The sequence below is a fragment of the Tauraco erythrolophus genome, chromosome 13 (genome assembly GCF_009769465.1).
Source record: "Tauraco erythrolophus isolate bTauEry1 chromosome 13, bTauEry1.pri, whole genome shotgun sequence".
Classification (NCBI taxonomy): Eukaryota; Metazoa; Chordata; class Aves; order Musophagiformes; family Musophagidae; genus Tauraco; species Tauraco erythrolophus.
Window position 1 is genome coordinate 669,972 of NC_141477.1, and position 18,009 is coordinate 687,980.

General features: G+C 59.9%; 1 protein-coding gene across 1 annotated transcript; it reads right to left on the bottom strand.

The window, feature by feature from the left end:
- Positions 1–1,364: 1,364 nt before the first annotated feature.
- LOC147527897 (relaxin receptor 1-like) lies at positions 1,365–17,650 on the bottom strand. Its single transcript, XM_086619897.1, has 18 exons — positions 17,602–17,650; positions 12,643–12,789; positions 12,103–12,192; positions 11,913–12,018; positions 11,249–11,320; positions 10,668–10,739; positions 10,230–10,301; positions 9,015–9,086; positions 7,262–7,336; positions 7,000–7,071; positions 5,556–5,627; positions 5,307–5,378; positions 5,102–5,173; positions 4,921–4,992; positions 3,284–3,513; positions 2,529–2,939; positions 1,866–2,081; positions 1,365–1,552 (listed from the first exon to the last, which is right to left on the bottom strand). Exons 1-18 carry the CDS (start codon positions 17,648–17,650, stop codon positions 1,365–1,367), a joined length of 2,160 nt encoding a protein of 719 aa, XP_086476023.1.
- Between the last annotated feature and the right edge of the window lie 359 nt (positions 17,651–18,009).

Below are 18,009 nucleotides of genomic sequence, written 5' to 3' on the forward strand. Positions count from 1 at the left end.
GCGGTGGCATGGCCCGTACTCTCCGCAGCAGGGTTGGTGAGCAGAGGGAAGGAGAGGGGCTGCGGGGGTGACCCCAGGATGCAGCCTGTGGCCACGGGACAAAGGCATGTGGAGCGAAGCAGGAGGGCACGGGGAGGATGGGGCTGTGTCCGTAGGTCGCAGTGCTGTGTTGGGAAGTGAAGAGTGGGCAGCGAGGGGGGGGTTGTGTGTGCGGTGTCCCCGCGGGCAGCTGGGGAGTCACCGAGAGCTGTTCGGTAGTGGAAGAGGCTGTTCTGATGGGGTGGGGAACATCTAGATGTCTAGGTGTGCCTCCAGCGCCAGTCCTTGGCGAGTGGCAGACGGAACTTACTGCCTTACCTGTGGTGCTGAATTTCCCAGGAGAAGCAGCAGCCCTCCCATCCCATGCCTTGCTCTCACTCGGCTGAAAGCCCTCTCTGGTGCCCTGGGTTTCAGTGGGGGCTGGATGGACGATGTGCCAAGCCAAGCCCGTCCCTTGGAACCAGCCTGCCATCATCTGGGGGGGGCAGGACACGTCTAGAGCCCCAGAGCAGCTGCTGCTGTCGTTGGCTACGAGCTGGGAAGGGGCAATGCCCCACGGGGCGGGTCATGGGGAGGCACTGGATGTGGCCAGCACGGCAGCTCCCGCTCCCTCGCTGGTGCCGGGGTTCACGCTGCCTTCCCCTTCCCACCCGTCCCCTGTCCTCCACGGAGCGACCGTCCGCCGTAGCTCACAGCACCCGGGACCCGACCTGGTTTCTCCGTTCCGGCAGGGGCCCAAGTTACCGGACATCGTTCCGACTGGAAGGCAACACGACCCACGCACGGGAGCGATTCCCGGTGTCAGTTTTGCCGTAACAGATCCTGTCTGTCTCTCTTTTGATGGGGGAAAAAAAAAAGCAACCCAGCCCGTATTCTGTGTTTTTATATATATATTTTATATATATATAAAAATATAACTAACATTTGGGGGAGGGATTTTTCTCCTAATATTTTTTTAAAACGTTTTCTTTTTTTCTATCTATAATACTTGTACAGTTGGAATATTAATATATAACTCTGGTGGCAGAGCCCAGCGCCACGCGGGGACGTTCACCGAAGAGACGCCTATTTTATATTTAAGGGACTTTTGTTCTGTATCGTGCGCAGCTGCGGCGGATTGTGTGACTTGGATGGGGGCTGCTCTTCCCGTCCGTGTAATTAATAAAGTACTAACGAGATCTGCTGGCTGACGAGGAGAACCTCCGTGCTTAGCGATCCTCCGACGCAGGAGCATCCCAGAGCGGAGCCGTGCGCGTCCGTGCGGAGCTGTGGAGCTGGAGGTGGTGCCCGGGGAGCCGCCGGCATCCCGGTGCCACCAGGAAGGGTCAGGCGGTGCTGGGCTGCAGCGTCACCAGCGTGAAGCTCCTGCGGGAGCGGTGCGGCTGGAGCTGCCTGGTCCGCAGGCAGCCCTGCACCTGCTCCTGGAAGGAGGCGGTGGTGACGGTGTAGAGGATGGGGTTCAGGGCGCTGTTGATGGGCAGGATGAAGATGACCACCCAGGAGGTGATGGTGCCTGTTCCAGCAGGGACACAATGTTAGGCAGCTGGGGTTGGGGGTGGGGGGGCCACTCCAGCTCACGCAGCAAAGAGGGGCGATGCCATTCATGGGCCCGTGGCTGGAAGGGCAGCCCTGGTGGGGGATCGTGACTGCTGGGGAGAGGGAGGGACCCAGGGAAAGCGGGAATGCTGCCCGTCTGCCCTCACAGCCCGTGCGTGGGCAGAGGGAGCTCCAAACTCAGCAGCACCTACATCGAGGGATCCCCGACCCAGGGACCCGTGGTGGGCAGCGCCAGCAGCGGGATCTGCCTTGGGGTAAGGGGGGGTCACCTGGTGTTTCCACCTGCAGCAGGGAGAGCAGCTTGAGGAGGAAGATGGGTATCCAGCAGAGAGCATCAGTGAAGACGATGAAGAAGAACCGCTTTGCGATGGCGACTTCCCGGGAGCAGACGCCTCTCTCCGCTGTTTTGGACGCAGTGATGTGGATGGAGTAGAACATGCCGGAGTAAGCGAAGACGATGGTGATGAAGGCTGCGAGATTCAAGCCTGGAGAGGAAGAAACCTCACTCTGAGTGTAGCCAAAGCACACACTGCTCCAGCTGGGATCAGTGGTGTGGCCGGCGGCAGCAGGACCACTCCTGCTCTTATCAGTAGAGGGGACAGAGGCATCTCGGCAGTGACAGTTAGTCCTGAGTCCAGCCTCAGCCCAGCGATGCCCGTGGCCTTGGCCAGCTCCCGGGGGAAGCTGTGCACAGCACCAGGCTGGAGCAGGGATCCTCCCCAGCCCAGGACGGAGGGCAGAGCCGTCACCCCTGTCTCAGGAGGTCCCATCAGGATGGCAGTGTCCCATAAATCAGACACCCCACTAACAGAGGCAGCGTGGGCTCTCGTGGCACCCAAGAAGGGAGGGCTGGGCTGAGCAGCCCCACTCCCACCAGAGAAGCTCATCTTGCCCTTCATTGTGCCCATCCCTGGGTCCCAAGGTGGCCTTACCCAAGTAGATGGTGGCGGAGTAGCCCCGGGCACTGGGCCGCTCGCCCAGGTCGGACTGCAGTGGGAAGCACACGCCGTTCCTCCCGTAGTAGTTCCCAAAGGTCTCCTTACACCACAGGGGGATGATGCTGAGGGAGAAGCCCAGGAGCCAGATGGCTGCTAGCGCCGAGATGGTCTGCTTCTTGCCAGCTCTGTGGTGGCTGAACGGGAAAACGATGCAGAAGTATTTTTCCAGGGTCATGTAGGTCAGCAGCAGGACAGACACCTCAGAGGACAGCATGGCCAGGCTGCCCACCAGCTGGCACTGAAGGCTGCCCATCCAGCCCTGGGCGTGCTTGTTGTATTCGCCCGAGTACTTGAGGTCGAAGGCTCCGATGACGAAGAGGTAGATGCCCATCAGGCCATCCGCGCCTGGGGGGAACAAGGTACGGTGAGAAAAAAGCACCAGTGGGCAAATGTAGCCCTTTGCGTGAACACCACGGCCATAAAGCCATCATGGAGCTGCACAGCCTTTGGCTTTAGGTATATATATATATAAAAAAATAAAAATCAAGGAGGCGGCTGGTGGTGGCTGGAGCACAGACCTGCAGGTGGGGCCCGAGATGCCCCCGTCACAGAGGGATGCCCAGGACCCCGGCTGACGTGAGCACTGGGCTGGGGAGGGCTGGCATCTCCCTGGGGAGATGCTAGGGGGCAGCTCACCCACCCCAGTCCCCTCCGCACCCCGCACCCCAGTCCCTGCACCCCCAGCTCACAGCACAGGGACTTGATGGCCATGGCGTGCTGGCTGTTCTCGGTGCCGATGAGGGACCGCATGCAGATGACGAAGAGGTTGCCGAAGCAGGTGAGGCAGGCGATGACCCAGACGAAGACGCGCAGGATGATGTTGGCCAGGAGGTTCTCCAGGGAGGAGATGCCATCGGTGTTGGGCTTGCAGCTGCGCACGTGGGGCGCGTAGCTGCAGTACTGGAACTTCTTGAAGTAGCTGTGGGGTGGAGGGGAGCAAGGTTCCCTACCAGGAGCAGGAGCAGGGGTGGTCCGGTGTGCGCAGCCCCCTGCCCCACACCCCAGGCTCTGCCCACACTGCTCCCCTCCAGCCCCTTGGCCACATTTTACCCCATCTTGGTGGAGAAGAGGACAACACCCCCCTCCCCATCACCAGCCACAAGCCTGGGGGCTCACATAGACCAGGGAGGGGAGCCAGGGCGCTATGGGGAGGAAGGAGGCAGCAGCGGCACAGGGTGGGAGCGGGGACAGGGCGATGCCAGCGCGGAGCCCTCCTTGTGCCAGCCTGGGGGCTGTGTGGGGGGCAGAGCCTGGTGGAGCTGAGCGAGGAGGGGGGGTCTGGGTTTGCACAGCGTCGCAGCTGGTTTCAGACACCACATAAACACCCCCCGAAGCTTTTGCAAAACCGGCTGGAGGCACCCCCAGCCTTCCTGGATCACGTACCACCGCCACGCTCTTAGATCTGCCACTGTTCAGCACTGTCAGCTGGTAAATACCGGAGTGTTTTCCTCCAACCCATGGTTCTCGCAAACTCACAGTCGAAAATCAACCCCTCATTCAAATCTTTCAAGTTCCATTAACGGGGATTCGCAGTTTTTCCCCTGCATATTATTCCACATTAATCTTTTCAAGCCTAATAAAAGCCAACCCATATAAGCTTAGCAAAACTCTGCATTAGAAAATGACTACAAAACTGCGCTGCGAGGCTCATTTCTGCTTAATTATAGATAAAAGCAGAGGAGATGATTGCTGATTAGCAACGCAGGTAGCAAACCTACCACATTTATATCGCAAACAGACCGGTGAGGCAAAGGAAGGAGGTGCAGTTGTCTTTCATTACAGACACTTAAAAACATGCATCTGGAGAGAATTAATGATTCTTTTTCTCCTTCCAAAGAGAAGCTGAAGCGCTCACAGCCGCTGCGCCAGCCCGTTGCCACCCCATGTGTGATGCCAGCCCAGCCCGTCTGGTTGCACATCTCGGGGGTTCCTGGAGCAGTTGGGGCTCCAACGGGATCACCCGCGGTGTTCCGCACCCCGCGTAGCGCCAGCGCACGCCTTGGCTGCCTGAGCCTACGCAACGTGCACCTTCAGAAGTGCAGATCGCTCCTCGTGCCGCACGTACACCCAGATGGGGCACCCGTGGCCCTGCAAACTGCCCCCTTCCCACGGGCGAAACGCTCCCCTCGCTCTAAGGAAGCCCCAGCCAGGAGACCCCTGCTTGGGGATCCCCAGGGGGATTTAAGCAGTAGCATCACGCTCGGGGCTCCCCGTGGGCTGATGCAACTTGCTCCCCTGTGTAAGGAGTGGGCCAGTTTCCCTCCCTGCACCCAGCACCCCTCAGCACGGGTGCCGGGGCAGCAGCCACCCGCTCCCCCCCACTCACATGTGGGAGAGGTTGCTCAGCTTCTGGAAGGTCAGGTTGTGGATGTTGGGGATCTCCAGCCCTTCCAAGCTCCTGCAGCAAAAGGAAACCAGTGCAGGGGGGCGCTGGGAGCGGCCCCGGGATGTGTTGAGGCTCCGCAGGCGGAGGCAGCGCTGTAGGGTGGGGATGCTGGGGGGCTCACAGCGAGCGCAGCTGGGGCAGGCTCTCGAACTGGCTGGCGGGGATCTCCTTCAAGGGGTTGTAGGAAATATTCCTGAAAAAGAGATGAGGCTTCGGTGTTTTTCCCACCTGGAAGCTATCAGAGTAGCTAGAAGCAAGAGCAAAGGGGTGCCTTTCCCAGCGCTCCCGTTCCCCTGGGACGGGTCTGCAGCCCCCCCAGTACTCACAGCTGCTGGAGCTCAGCCAGGCCATTAAACAGGGAGGAGGGGAGCTGGTCCAGGCTGTTGGACGACAGGTCGCTGTGCGGAGGGGAGCAGCGTTCGAGAGGCCATGGAGGGCACCAGGGGTGCCGAGCAGAGACGTGCCCTGGGCAGGGGGCAGAGCAGGGGCCCGAGGCAGCCCCCCACCCCTGCCCCAGCACAGCCTCTGCCCGCAGGAGCACAGGGGGTCGGGGCAGGTGAGGGATGGGAACTTACAGCTCCACCAGCCTGTTCAGCCTGGAGAACGTCCCATCCTGGATCCACCTGAGTTTGTTTCTGCGCAGGATCCTGGAGGAGAAGGAAGGGGAGAGATGTGTACATATGGCACAGCCCCGCACACCCTTCGGGAGCATCGTCCAACTCCGGACTGGCCACGAGCAGCTGGGTGTGCTGGCGCTGCACGGGGCTCTATGTCTTGCACAAGCCCACAGCTGGGAGATGAGCCCATCAGAATTGCAGAAGATGAGCAGAGCTTGGGTAAAGTGCTCAGAAGCAAACCCAGAATGGTGCACCAGGAAACACAAAGGGTTCCAGAGCAGCAGGAGCAGAGTCCTGCGGGATGGTACACGCTTGAAGGCACTGAGAGACTCAGTGAGTGCCCGGGATGGTGCTCCTTGGTGGATGCTCACACCGAGCAGCCGGGCTCTGCTGGGCTCGGACACCGAGCAGGGCAGCCTGCTCTAACGTGGCTCGTGGCACAGCTGGGCAGGATGGGGAGAGATGGGGGAGTCCAGCCAGGACGGCTCATCCCACAGAGCCCGTGTCTCATCCGCCGCCTCTGCCCATGACGTTGTCTCCTGTGCTGGTGTCACCATCAGGGCGTGTTTACTCCATCCATCTTGCCCGTACGGACGTTTCCATGGCACTGCCATAACACCCCGGGAAACACGCTGCTGATCAAAGCTCGGCTGTGGGAGGAAGGATGGACGGACGGACGATGGGGCGGCAGCTCACCCCCAGCATGGGGGGCTGCCCCAGCTCTCACTGGAGGGAAAAAATGTAGGGATGCATATTTTGGGGATTAATTGCCTCTTGGGTCTTCTCCAGGAAAGGCAGGATGAAGGACCCAGGTCTTTGTGATCTTTGGCTGGAAAGTCACAGCAGAGCTTTCCAAAGCACTCGTCTTCAGAGACACTGCGTGGGGGCGGTGGCCGGAGGAGGACCAGGATCGGTCCCCAGGGACTGCCGGTCAACTGCAAAGGGCATCTTCACCCCATCCGCATCTCCGCCTCTCCATGGCCCAGCCCGGGACAGCTGCTCCTCCGTGATGCTGCCCCGCGGAGCAGCCCAACTCCCAGATACGCTGCTCAGCATCTCCATTCCCTGCTGGGACCTCGCTGGGGGTTGCTGGGAGTCAAAGAGCATTTTGGAGAACTCCATGGGAGAGAAGGGAGTGGCTGTGAGACCAGAGCACCCAACGGCCCCGCTCCTGCATGGGCAATGCCGAGCACCGGGTGCTGCTGCCCTGGCACGACGGTGATGGCTGTGGAAGGAGAGGGGGGAGCAGCTCCTGCCAGGGATGATCCTGTCCCAGCCCCGTATCAGCCACTGCCCAGACAAGCCCTGGATTTAGTTGCTCTGGCAGCATTGGCACTGGGTCCTGCAGCGCATTCCCAGTGCCCGTGTAACCGTAACACAGCCGGACCCCCGAGGTACTCACAGCACCGTGAAGTCGTGGCACTCCTGGAAGACAGCCCTCCGCACCGCCCGGATCCTGTTCCCTTCCAGCTCCCTGCAGAAGGACAATCGTGGCTGCCGCCTCCCTGGGCTCTCCCCCTTCATCCCCGCTGTCCTTGGGGGCTGCCCAACATGATCCCTCACCTCCTGCTTGCCCCCATCCCCTGTGGGATGCTCCCAGCCCTTTCCACCCACTTCTGCTCCCGGAGCAATGAAATGCTGCCGCGGGCAGCCCTGGTACTCACAGCCAGCTGAGCTTCGGCATCTCGGCGCAGAGGGAGGCGTTGGGTATCTGAGTCAGAGAGTTGTTCAGCATGTACCTGCTCGGGAGGCAACGAGGACACACGAGGTCACGGCACCATACGTCTGCCTGGGACACAATCCTGGGCATGGATGTGGTCCTGCTGCTGCTCCTGGACCACGTGGCATTTCACTGGGGCTTTCTGCTGGTCCTCACCTTGGGGGGCACCTGCTGCTCACACCGATACCCCAGGGGGCTCAGGCCAGCAGTGCTGCCAGCAGCCAGCCCAGAGCGGCGTGGCCACGGCCACCCCAAAGCACAGAGTGAGTTCAGCTGCCACCGCCCCGGGCAAAGGCCTGGCACACACGACTGCCAAGGGCAGCACCAAGCTTCAGTCGCCTTCCTTGGGGAAGATGTAAAGGTAACGACATGGGGCACGTTCAGCGGCCATGGGAGATGCTCCCAGTAAGCTGATGGGCACTTCACCAGGAGACAAGAGCACGAAGGCAGCAGCCCTGGAGTGACAGCCAGTACAGGCAAATTTACAGCCTGAACTCCCGCTGGTGTTTTTCCCAGCGCTGCTGCAGATGCCTGTTCCTCGCCGCCCGTTTTGTGACCGCAGTTTCAGTTTATTTGATTTGCTAACAAAAATGCAGAAGGATAAACAGAGCACGTCACCAAGCCGAGCGGCGCTGCTGCCTGCGACATGGGAACGTGGGGCCGGGGGCAGCTCCAGACCCCCAGCCCGCTCCTTGGGGGACAGAGCGGGGACGGGACCCCGGGCACCGAGCGCTGCCGGGGTTCTGCAGAGGAGCGAAGCTCCACGGTCACAGCCTCTCGCTGCCCGCTGCCCGCCCCGGCTGCGCTCTGTGCCCCTGTGCTGATGGCTCCTCCGTCCCCGAGTCCTGCACACCCCAAAACCAAGCGTCAGCTTCTACAGGTGCCTCCAGCAGAGCTGGTGCCAGCCCAGCGCAGCAGCAGCGCTCTCCTTGCGGGGGGGATACAGCTTAAACCGTGGTCAGATGTATGTGAGTGTGTATGTGTGTCCGTGCACTCGCACACACACGTGTTTTTTCCACTGTAACAGCCAAAATTTCTCCCCTAACACTGACTCCAGGCCAAGGTTTCCAGTCTGTATCCTGGACTACAGAGAAGGTGTTAAAGTCATCGTACAGCGATTGCGAAACTGTTTTTACGGTGGTTAAAGGAAGTTTGTTATCCTGTACATCCATCTTGGACGTGGCTGGACCTTAAAAACCCCTTGGCTTGAGATGACCCGGTGGGTCCCCCAGCAGAGGGGCAGCAGCTTGGGAAAGCATCAGATCCTGCCTGCAGTCACTGGCTCAAGAGAAGCAACCAGGGACCCAAACCGCAGGCACCGCTGCTCGTCCTGCTCACCAGCGAGCGCCGGGGCTCTGCTCAGGCCAAACTGGCCGGGACCCTCCTGTCCCTGCCCCCAGCAGGGCAGCTAACACACTGGATTGAAGCGGAGGGTGCCGAGAGCAGGAGGTGGCACAGAGAAGCAGCAGCACCAGTAAAGCCTGCAGATTGCCCCGCCAGCTCCTGCAATGGGAGCGAGACGGACACCTCCCTCCTCCCGTCACCCCCCATGCCCCTGGCAGGGCGAGGAAGCCGCAGCATCCTTGGCTTGCCCCGGAAAACCCTAGAAGCTGCCTGGGGAAGGGGTGCAGGAGGGACCAGGCGGACACGTTCAGGTCTCCCTGAACCCCACGGGAGAGCTGCCCCCCCCCACTTACAGGAAATACAGCGACTTCAGCCCTGCAAACGTGGCGGGGACGATCTGGGCAATCCTGTTGTTGTCCAGCATCCTGGAAGGAGAAGGGGAGAAGTGAGACAGGGGGACCCGGAGAGGACAAGGAGGCAGTGGGGCTCTCCAGTCAAGGGCAAGCCCGCCGCATTCAGCACCACGTCCTGCCCGGGCCGGGGGTGGCTCCATCCCTTCTCCCCCCGAGCTTCCACGGATACCCCCCCCCTGTGAACGCTGCCCAGGCTGAAGCATTGGATCCAGCTGCAGAGCCTGGATTCCTTCATAGTCAGGGTCTGTTGGATTTTTCCTCTCTTCTGCTGTGAAATAAAGATAAATCAGAAACTATTCAGGGAATTCAGGGCTGTGCTTGGCTTCTCGGAAGTCCTCCGGCTGGTTCGCACCACAGACCACCCTCTGTGAGATGCTCATCCTCTGTTTTCCCTCTTTGATTTAAGGAATGACGGAGCGGGTCCCATGGCAAGTAGGAGGGAAGCCGGGGGCTTCCAGGCTGGCCGGGGCGGCTCCTGCACGCGCAGGAGGAGACAGAACCACCTCCTAAGGGGACCTTTATGGTTTCTTTGCTGTAGCGACACTTTTGTAAGCTGTGTGTGAAACCCCACACGGCGTGGGCCCAGCTCCCGCAGAGCCGTTGCGAACGAACAGGAGGGACGTGAGCTGTACTTCCAGTTGAGCCGGGCGCTCTTCCAGGCGATGGAGCTGCAAGTCGCCGTGTTTCATAGCACACTTAAAGCCTTTGATCCACAAACCTCCGGTGCTGCAGCCTGGGAGCTGCGGCCGTCTCTGCACGAAGCCCATCACTGCGTCCTGCCGCCGCCGCTCCGGACTGGCACGGGGAGCGTGGCACGGCGAGCCCCCGTTGGGACCGGCCACTCTGGACAAGAGCGCATCCAGTCCGTGCCAAACCCAGCCGTGGTAATGGGGAGGGAAACTCAAATAGGAGGTTCGTAAAAGAGCCGCAGCAGAGGCCACATGTGGCTCTGGGCATGGTGGGGAAGGCGGGAGGTGGAGACCCAGCCGGGCATCGCAGCCACTGCCACCACAGCCGCCAGTATCAATGTCTTACTACAGACATCCTGAAATCATTGTGCCCACCTCCCCCGCTCCCCAAAGGAAAGGGAATTATGGTAAAGGCGAGGAAGAGTCGGGATCGGTCGCATCGTCTGGGGCTGACGGAGGAACTCACAGCCACTCCAGGTGACGCAGGTCCTCAAAAACCCGGGGCTTCAGCTGCGCGATCCTGTTGTGGCTGAGGAACCTGGAACCAGCGCCGAGGGGGAGAGTGATGCTCCGACACCGCTGCCCATCACACCCACCTCCGCTACAGCTGCCCCAGCCCCCATCCTCATGCCCCCACGGCACCATCTCCCTCATGGAGAAGGATCCCAGCTCAGGCTGGGTAATCTGGAGTTGGGACCAGCCATGTCTGTAGGAGGGGAATTGCCTCCGCTCTGCCCCACGTTCACCCGAAATACCTGCAACTCCAGCTCCGTGCAGACTCTTGCAGGAGCAAGAAAAAGGGCTCGGAGCACAGCCTCGAGCCTTCACACCAACAGGAGCTGAGGACTGTCCCCGTCCCAGGGCTCCCCTCCCAGGGACCCCAAACACAGAAACCTTTGCTCACAACATTTTAAGCTGAGAAAGTCCAGCGAAGGCTTTGGGTGAGATCAACCGGATCTTGTTGTTTTGCAAAAAGCTGTTTAAAGAAACAGAACAGAAAAGAGATGGCAGTATGTTTTCTGAGGGATTCTCAAGGCGCGTGGCATGTGCCCACGTCAGCAGGACACCCTGGTGCAGCAGCCCAGAGCAGTGACGGGCTGAGCGACTGGGGATCCCAGCTCTGCAGAGCAGGGCAGCTTGCAGGACCCCTCACACTGCTGTGCATCCAGGGCGGATATCGGCCCGGATGGATGCTGCTCCATGACCAGCTCACCCACCCGTGGGAGCAGCACAGTGGGGGACAGTGTGCCAGGAGCTCGCAATGCCCGTAGCAGGTACCTGCTGACTTTGGTGGGCACCATGGGCCCCAGGAGCTGAAAAAACCCACTGTCTGGACAGCGGCAGTGCCCCATCAGTGTGTTGTCCCCAGCAAAGCTGTTGTGACAAGCTCACGCACTTGTCCCTCTACACGCGGTCCCAGCGACGCTGACCTGCACACCCACTGCTCTCCCCTTTCGTCACAAACAGAAGACTGGTGATACTCACAGCTTCTTCAGGCTCCTGTACCTGGCAAACTGATGGTCCAGCAGAGAACGGATTTTATTTTTCTTCAGGTCCCTAGCAGGAAAACAGAAGGAAAAAAGTATCAGACCCAGGACCAGCAGACCACGACAGAGGAGAGACCTTTATCAAAGGAGAACGGTGAAGACCAGACCCTCCTCTCCCTGTGCCACACGAACAATGCAAGGCAGCTGCTGGTCATTAATGCTACTTTGCTAATTGCCCTCCCAATCTGCAAGCATTATTTGCTGCAGATGAGTTTTTCCAGGCTCTCCCCCCTTCCTAGCCCTGCTTCGTGCCTGCAAAGGCACCCCAGGCCTCAACCTTGCCCACAGTCTTCGACCCCATGTGCCTTGGAGGCAGCTGGCAGGGAGGGCAGGGTCCCCAGCCCTCGCCCCGGGCAGGATCCGGCCATTCCCTGCTCCCAGCTCGGTGCCGCTGTGGGAGCGTCGCCACGAGCAGCTGAAGCTCAGCGGAGAGGGCTCTGTCTGCAACGAAAGGTCTCTCTGCTTCTTTGGATCCAGGGATAACAAGTACCAGCCAGAGATTTTATTTCCTTCCCCCTAAGCTTGTTTCCTGCCGGGTGGCCGTGCGTGCCCCACTCGTGCCTCTCCTGGCGGAGCGGCTGCACGCACCCACAGCTACTCACATCCTGGTCACGTTGGAGGAGACCCAGGGGACGGTGGCGAGGTCCTGCTCCGTGCAGTCGACAGTCCATCCCCAGCACCGGCACCGCTCTGGGAAGAGCTCCAGCCCTGTGGGAAAGCAGAGGGGACGTGCTGAGGGGGGGGGGGCGTGGGGGTCTGGGGAGACCCGTCGGGTGGGGAAGGACGGCTTACGGCAGGCATCGCCCTCGTCTTCCAGCACCCTCCTGCTGCTCCTGGCAGCCAGCATGTTGCCCAGGACCTGCAGCCAGCCGCTGTCGTCCACTGCAGGGCAGAGAGCGGGGAGCACCGTCAGGGGCACTGGCCGCCGCGCACGGACATCGGTGCCGAGCAAAACCCCGGCAGCCGTGGGAGAGGGTGCTGGATGGCACAAAGCCTGGCATCTGGCTCCAGCCCCACAGCTGCACCGGGGCAGAAAGGGACCATCAGCAATTTTCTTTCCTCTGTTTCTGCCACCCCACCCACCCTTGCAGCAATGGGGGGTTTCCTGCACCCCAGCCTGGGAGAATCCCTGATGGATGAGCTCCTCCCCGGGGCACACACGGCCCCTGTGCTGGGCATGCAAACGCCAGAGCTGGGCAAGTGGTTGGATAACGGAGCAGATCCAGGATTCCTCACGCTTCCCAGGGGAAGAGCAAGCTCTGCTCTAACACACTTGTGGTCCCAGATCCTGGTGTTCCTGGGTCATTCGCCCCTGAGGGCCTCGCAGCTTACCGCAGTCCTCCTCGTCGGCTCCGTTGCCGCAGTCCTCCTCGCCGTTGCAGTGCAGGGCCTGGGGCAGGCAGACGGAGAGATTCCCGCAGGGAAACTGCCCCAAGGGACACGTGTGCCCATCCTGCCAGGAGTGCATCAGAGGATGCTCTGCCCAAGGAAGAGGAGATGCTTGGGGCTGGGGCAGCACCTCCCGCCCCTGGACCCCTCGCAGATGTTGCGCTATCACCTTTGGGGTGCTGAGCTCCAGGGGCCACATCCTGCTCTGTGCCCAGCTCTGGGGGCTTTTGTGGCAGAGTGGGGCTGAAGGGTGCCTGCTCTGCTGCCAAGGACCAGTGTTGCCACACCGGTGCCTAGCCCAACAAACTGGGCGCCCCACCCCTCCTCCCCAGCCCCCCAGACCACCCCTGTCCCCGAGGCAGAGCCCTGTCCCTGGATGCAAAGCTGTCTGGGCAGCTTCAGCACCCTTTGTCCTGAGCCCTTTCCATCAGAGCTGTCAAACACAGCCAGCTCCAGGGCCCTATTCATTAATATCCTGCAATTATCGACGGCAGAGACACTCTTCAGATCCAGTTAAACGCCTCCGCAGCCCGTGTTGACGAGGGCCCCGGGAGGCGGCAGCCATCGGGCACTGGGGGAGCGCGGCTGGGGGGGCCCAGCTCGGTGCTCAGGGTTTCTCCAGCTGCCCGGCTATTAACAGCTAATGGTGCATGCTATAATTAAAAGCACTTTGCCTCACTCACACACCCTCCCCATTAACCATCCCAGCAGCCAGCACCGTGGCATGATGCGGGAACGGATGGGATTTAGGGGGCTCTGCCTCTGACGGGCAGCATGGCACAATGTGTTCCCCCCAGGCTGGGCGGGCAGCCGAACCGTGGGCACCCCGTCCACACCAGCGTCCTGCAGACAGGTTGTTTCTGGACCTGAGGAAGTTTTCCATTAGACTAGAAATATCCCCACTTCCCACCATAGCTGCCTGAGCTACTGCACTGCCCGGACCCCTGCCCGGGCACCTCGGACCGGCCGGGGTCCCACAGCCCTGTCCCAGGATTTACCGATGGAGGCAAAACCCAATGGATTTAATCAACACGATTCTAAGTATTTTAACCACCTGCCAGCGCCTGGGAGCTGTGGGGGGCTCCGCTGCTGACCCGACCCTCCGGCAGCTCCCGTGCCGGGGGCTCCGCGCTGTCAGCAAGGACCATGTCCCCTGTGCCCCAAAGCAAAAAATCTGGGATGAAGCCTGGTACAGCTCGTGTAGCACATTGGGCTCCCGGAGATCTCTGTTTGGGAAGCGCCTGCCTTTGACCAGTCTTTTTGCAAACCAAGAGGTAATTTTAGATTTTTGTAAATGCTTGTGGCTACAGTTCTGTGCGAGACGCGTCTAAACCCGGGGGTATCACACGTGCTACTGCAGAACACGGACACACGTAACGACTGCCAAACAAATCCCTGCTAGTAGCACATCTGCTATTAAACACTGCAAAAATTTATCACTGAAAATTCATTTATGCATGATCTTTTGTTCCTTTAGCTGGGAGCAAGAACATCTCTTTTCTTCTGGTACCACAACAAGCACTGGTCGAGGCTGTGACAATCGCGGGGGATGCGGGTGAGGGCTGCTGCGGGTGCCGGAGGTCTTCCCTTCCCAGCCTGCAAATGCCATGGCAACCTCACACGTGCCTAAAAGCAGGAAGACACGAGCTGGCATGTGGCTGTGTGGTGCGCGGTGCAGGCAGCTCCTGCTCCGGTGGCATTTCCTGGGGCCTTTGCCCAGGGGCAGCCTCATCCAAGACCTCTCGCTAGTGCAGAGTCTCAGTGGCTTTAAATACTTCCAGGCACGTTGTGCTTTACGAAGCCAAAATCTCTCCCAGACCTCACTCCAGCGGTGGCATGACCCACGCCGCCTCTTCCCAGGCGGTCAGACTGAGTGGGGCTGGGCTGCTGCAGCCGAAAACCGGCGGGCTGTGGGGAAAAGGGAAAATCCATCTTTTACTTCTACCTGGTGGTTCTAACTGAGCTGGAAGGGGAGTTGATTTTGCAAGATTTGGTTTTATACACTAAACCCAGCACTGCACGGAAAGCACTTTACAAGGAGAAGGACTGGTGCCCGTGGAGCTGCCCTCTGCCACGAGTTGAGATCGATCACCGGGGGCTCGGGGGGGTGGGAATCAGCAGCTGAGCAAGGACAACAATCCGAGGAGGGAATAAAGACCAGTGGGAAGCTCTGGCAAGTGGATTCTCATAGATGGCATGCACAAGCAATTGCTCTTAAATTCACATGCTGCAAGACAGAGAAATGCAAACTCATCCTGTGTGCCTGCTCCTCTTGGCTTTCTGTTTCTCTGGGGCAGCAAATACAATAAAAATCTGAGCCAAGTTGAAGCGTAAGTTTATTTCTAATAGAACCGTTGAGTGTTAATGCTTCTATAAGAGAGTTTAATCATGTTTACTAAAAATACTTTGTGCTGGCAGATCACATCCAATAATAAAAGCACATGCAAAAAACTAAATAGAAGGACGTTTGAGCCGAAACAGTTCAAGCCTGCGCTGCGTGTCAGCGTGACGTACCCGTGAGAGGCTGGAAGCTGCTCCTCACCACGGGACCTGCCCTGGGTGCTCGCTGTGAACGGCACAGGAGCTGCACAGCACCCTGCCCAGCCCATGGATGCAGCGCCAGGGGGGCTCCTGCTGGTGCAGGGGAGCTGGTGTTTGCTCAGGACCCCCGTGAGCATCCTGCACGCAGAACGCGCTGGTAATGGTGTGCAGAAGGCGCAGAGGCAGCTCCTGCTGCGCTGCAGCTCGTGCAAGGAGACCCCCTGGGCGCCCCTGAGGATGCCCTCGGTCTGCCCGGGTGACCACGCCGAGGAGCGAGCTTGCAACCCGTTTCATGTGCTTTCACGTGTGTTCGGAGCTCGCCCAGGGTGGTCCCGGCCCCCGTCCCTGCGTGGCTGTCTCAGCCGGCCCGTCCCGCCCGCGCCAGCTGGGAGCCGCGCTTTGGCACAGCTCCGCACGGTCCCGGCAAGATAAACACCTCACCAGTGAGTTACAACGTGGGCAAAGACGGAGGGGCCATTGAGAGAGTCTCACTGCAAACCTGCCAAATGGGAAACCTCGTAAAAGAGGCTGGAGCAGCGGCAGGAGAAACGAGATTCCGGCGGTGCTGTCGGGTCCTGCCCTTGGAGGCAGCAGCTGGCGAGGGGCTGAGCTTCCATGGAAAAAGGGGGCTCCGTGGGGCAGTGTTTTGGGTGATGAAAGGCTAAGAAATCACAAACCGGGGGGGAGGGTGGTGCGGGACCCCGGGTCTTTGCACCCGTGCAGCCCCATGGGGGGAATCGTGTCCCGAGCCCTCTGCAAGCCCTCAGACCCGAGCTCCAGTCCTTCCAGAGGTTTTTTCCTGTCTCAATTCTGTTTCTGGTTTATCCAGGGACGCTCTCTGTTGCATACTCTCATGTCATGCAAGTTTTCTTAGTCTGAATTTATGTAGGACCCGCAGAGGCAACGGGAACCTTTCCAGGGCCTCCAGGTCCCTACTGCAGAGCGTGTATCCACATACGGAGCTACATAAATACTAAGAGAGAGGAGTTTACATATATATATTTATACCTATAAACACAGATAGCTTCTACTTTTTTTCAGGAACGGTGTTCAAGCCACAGATTCCCAGCCAAACTGACACTTTCCAGCCCCCCCAGTAGGACCTGGTTCTGCATTAGCCCCCATCAGGGCTAGAGAAACCAGGGACTGTGCAGGGCAGAATCAGAGACCACCTGAGACAGGAGAGGAGAAGGTGAAATAAAATAAATAAAAAACCAAACCAAACAAAACAACAGAGGAAATGTGTGTGTTTCAGGCAAGGTAAAACGCTGAGAAAACAGATGATTTTTGGATGATGCTGCCTATTAGATAAACTGACCTTCCCTGGCAGAGGTGTAACAGGGTGGGCATGGGCACCGTGCCACCGTGGGGACCTGCCTCGGCTCTACAGGGCCACAGATGGAAGCGCAGCCGGAGGAAGCGGCCAAAAGTAGCCGGGATTAATCTCAGCATCTGCCTTAACTTTTTACGAGGGCCACCCAGGATTGTAAACGAAGCCCACGCATCGCCCAGAAAACAGCCACAACCACCTTCTGGCCAAAGGAAGGAGCCCAACGCCGCACGCCTGCGGCCCGCGTTGCCACGCGAGTGCTGCCGGCAAAGTCCCGGAGCTGCAGGATCGCCCGTCCCGTTTGTCCCCAGCACCCAGGGTCCCCACACCGCCGTGCGTCCCCACCGTCCCCCGCCCGGGACCGCGACCCCCTTCCCACATCGCACGGCACACGACGGCCGCACGTTCCTGTACCGAGTCGGGCTGAGCTGCACCTAAACCCAACCACTCCAACAGAGATGGGATTAACCCTTTGGTCGGAGAGAAAGGTTTAACCCCCCACGCGCTGGGCAGGCAGGGAAGGAACAGTTCACGTTGCCATCCGCAAAAGTCGCCCACAACAAATCAGACCAAAACGGAAACAGCGCGGCGCTCCTGCCTTTCCACCGGCCCCTTCCCAGCTTCCAGCAAAAAGTGGCGCTTTTCAATCTGGTTTTTGTCCACTGCTCCCTCCCCTTTTGGACCGTAACATCAGAGCAGGGGCTGACCTGCTCCCCCTCCCCTGCTCGCTCTTCTGCTCCCGGATAAAGGGAGAGCCCCAGTCTGCAGCACTGGGTGCCCGGCAAAGCGAGCGGTCGGCGGCGCGGAGGGCAGCGGTGCCAGCCACGCAAACTCTCCTCGCAGGACAGCGCTTTTTCTCGGCGGAGCACGGCTGTTTTCAGGCAGCCGGCATCCCCGTGGCACCTGCCGGGATCTGTACTGAAATCCCACTGCAAAATTCTCCCCAACACCCCCCCGCCTCCCCAACACCCCCGTCGAACAGCCCGATTCCCTCCCCGCTTCGGAGGTGACCTGCGAGGACAGCCACTTACTTGCAGCAGCGTAGAAGAGCGATGGCAGAACGACGAGGAGCAGCCTCATGTCAGCAGCTGCTGGCGGGGTGGCCCCAGCCCCGGAACGCTCCAAAACCGTCCGGGCGGAGGGAGGAGGGATGGGGAGATGCTGGGGGTCCTCCCTAGCTAACGTGCACAAACGTGCCGACGTGTCCCGGGAGGGCACGCACCAGGGATGCTACGGGCTGTCACCGGTCCCCGGGAAGCCACGTGCTGTGTGGCCATCACCGTCCCTGGGAAGGTGCTGGAGCTGCAGCAGTCGGGCACATTTGCAGCGTTGTGGCCTGCGTAGGACTCGGCATGGAAAATCCAGCGAGGGGACCTGTATGGTGAGGAAAGGAGAAGAGAAGGAAACGAATCCAGCCCTTTGACTGGGAAGGTGCAGCC

Bases quoted from the DNA above. Each gene is read 5' to 3' on its own strand.
- LOC147527897 (XM_086619897.1), bottom strand. From the start codon at position 17,650: ATGAGGCTGCTCCTCGTCGTTCTGCCATCGCTCTTCTACGCTGCTGCA. The intron at 11,321-11,912 runs GTGAGTAGCTGT...TTTTCCTGCTAG, and splicing joins TCCTCCAACGTGACCAGGAT to GGACCTGAAGAAAAATAAAA. The intron at 10,740-11,248 runs GTGAGTATCACC...TTCTTTAAACAG, and splicing joins TACAGGAGCCTGAAGAAGCT to CTTTTTGCAAAACAACAAGA.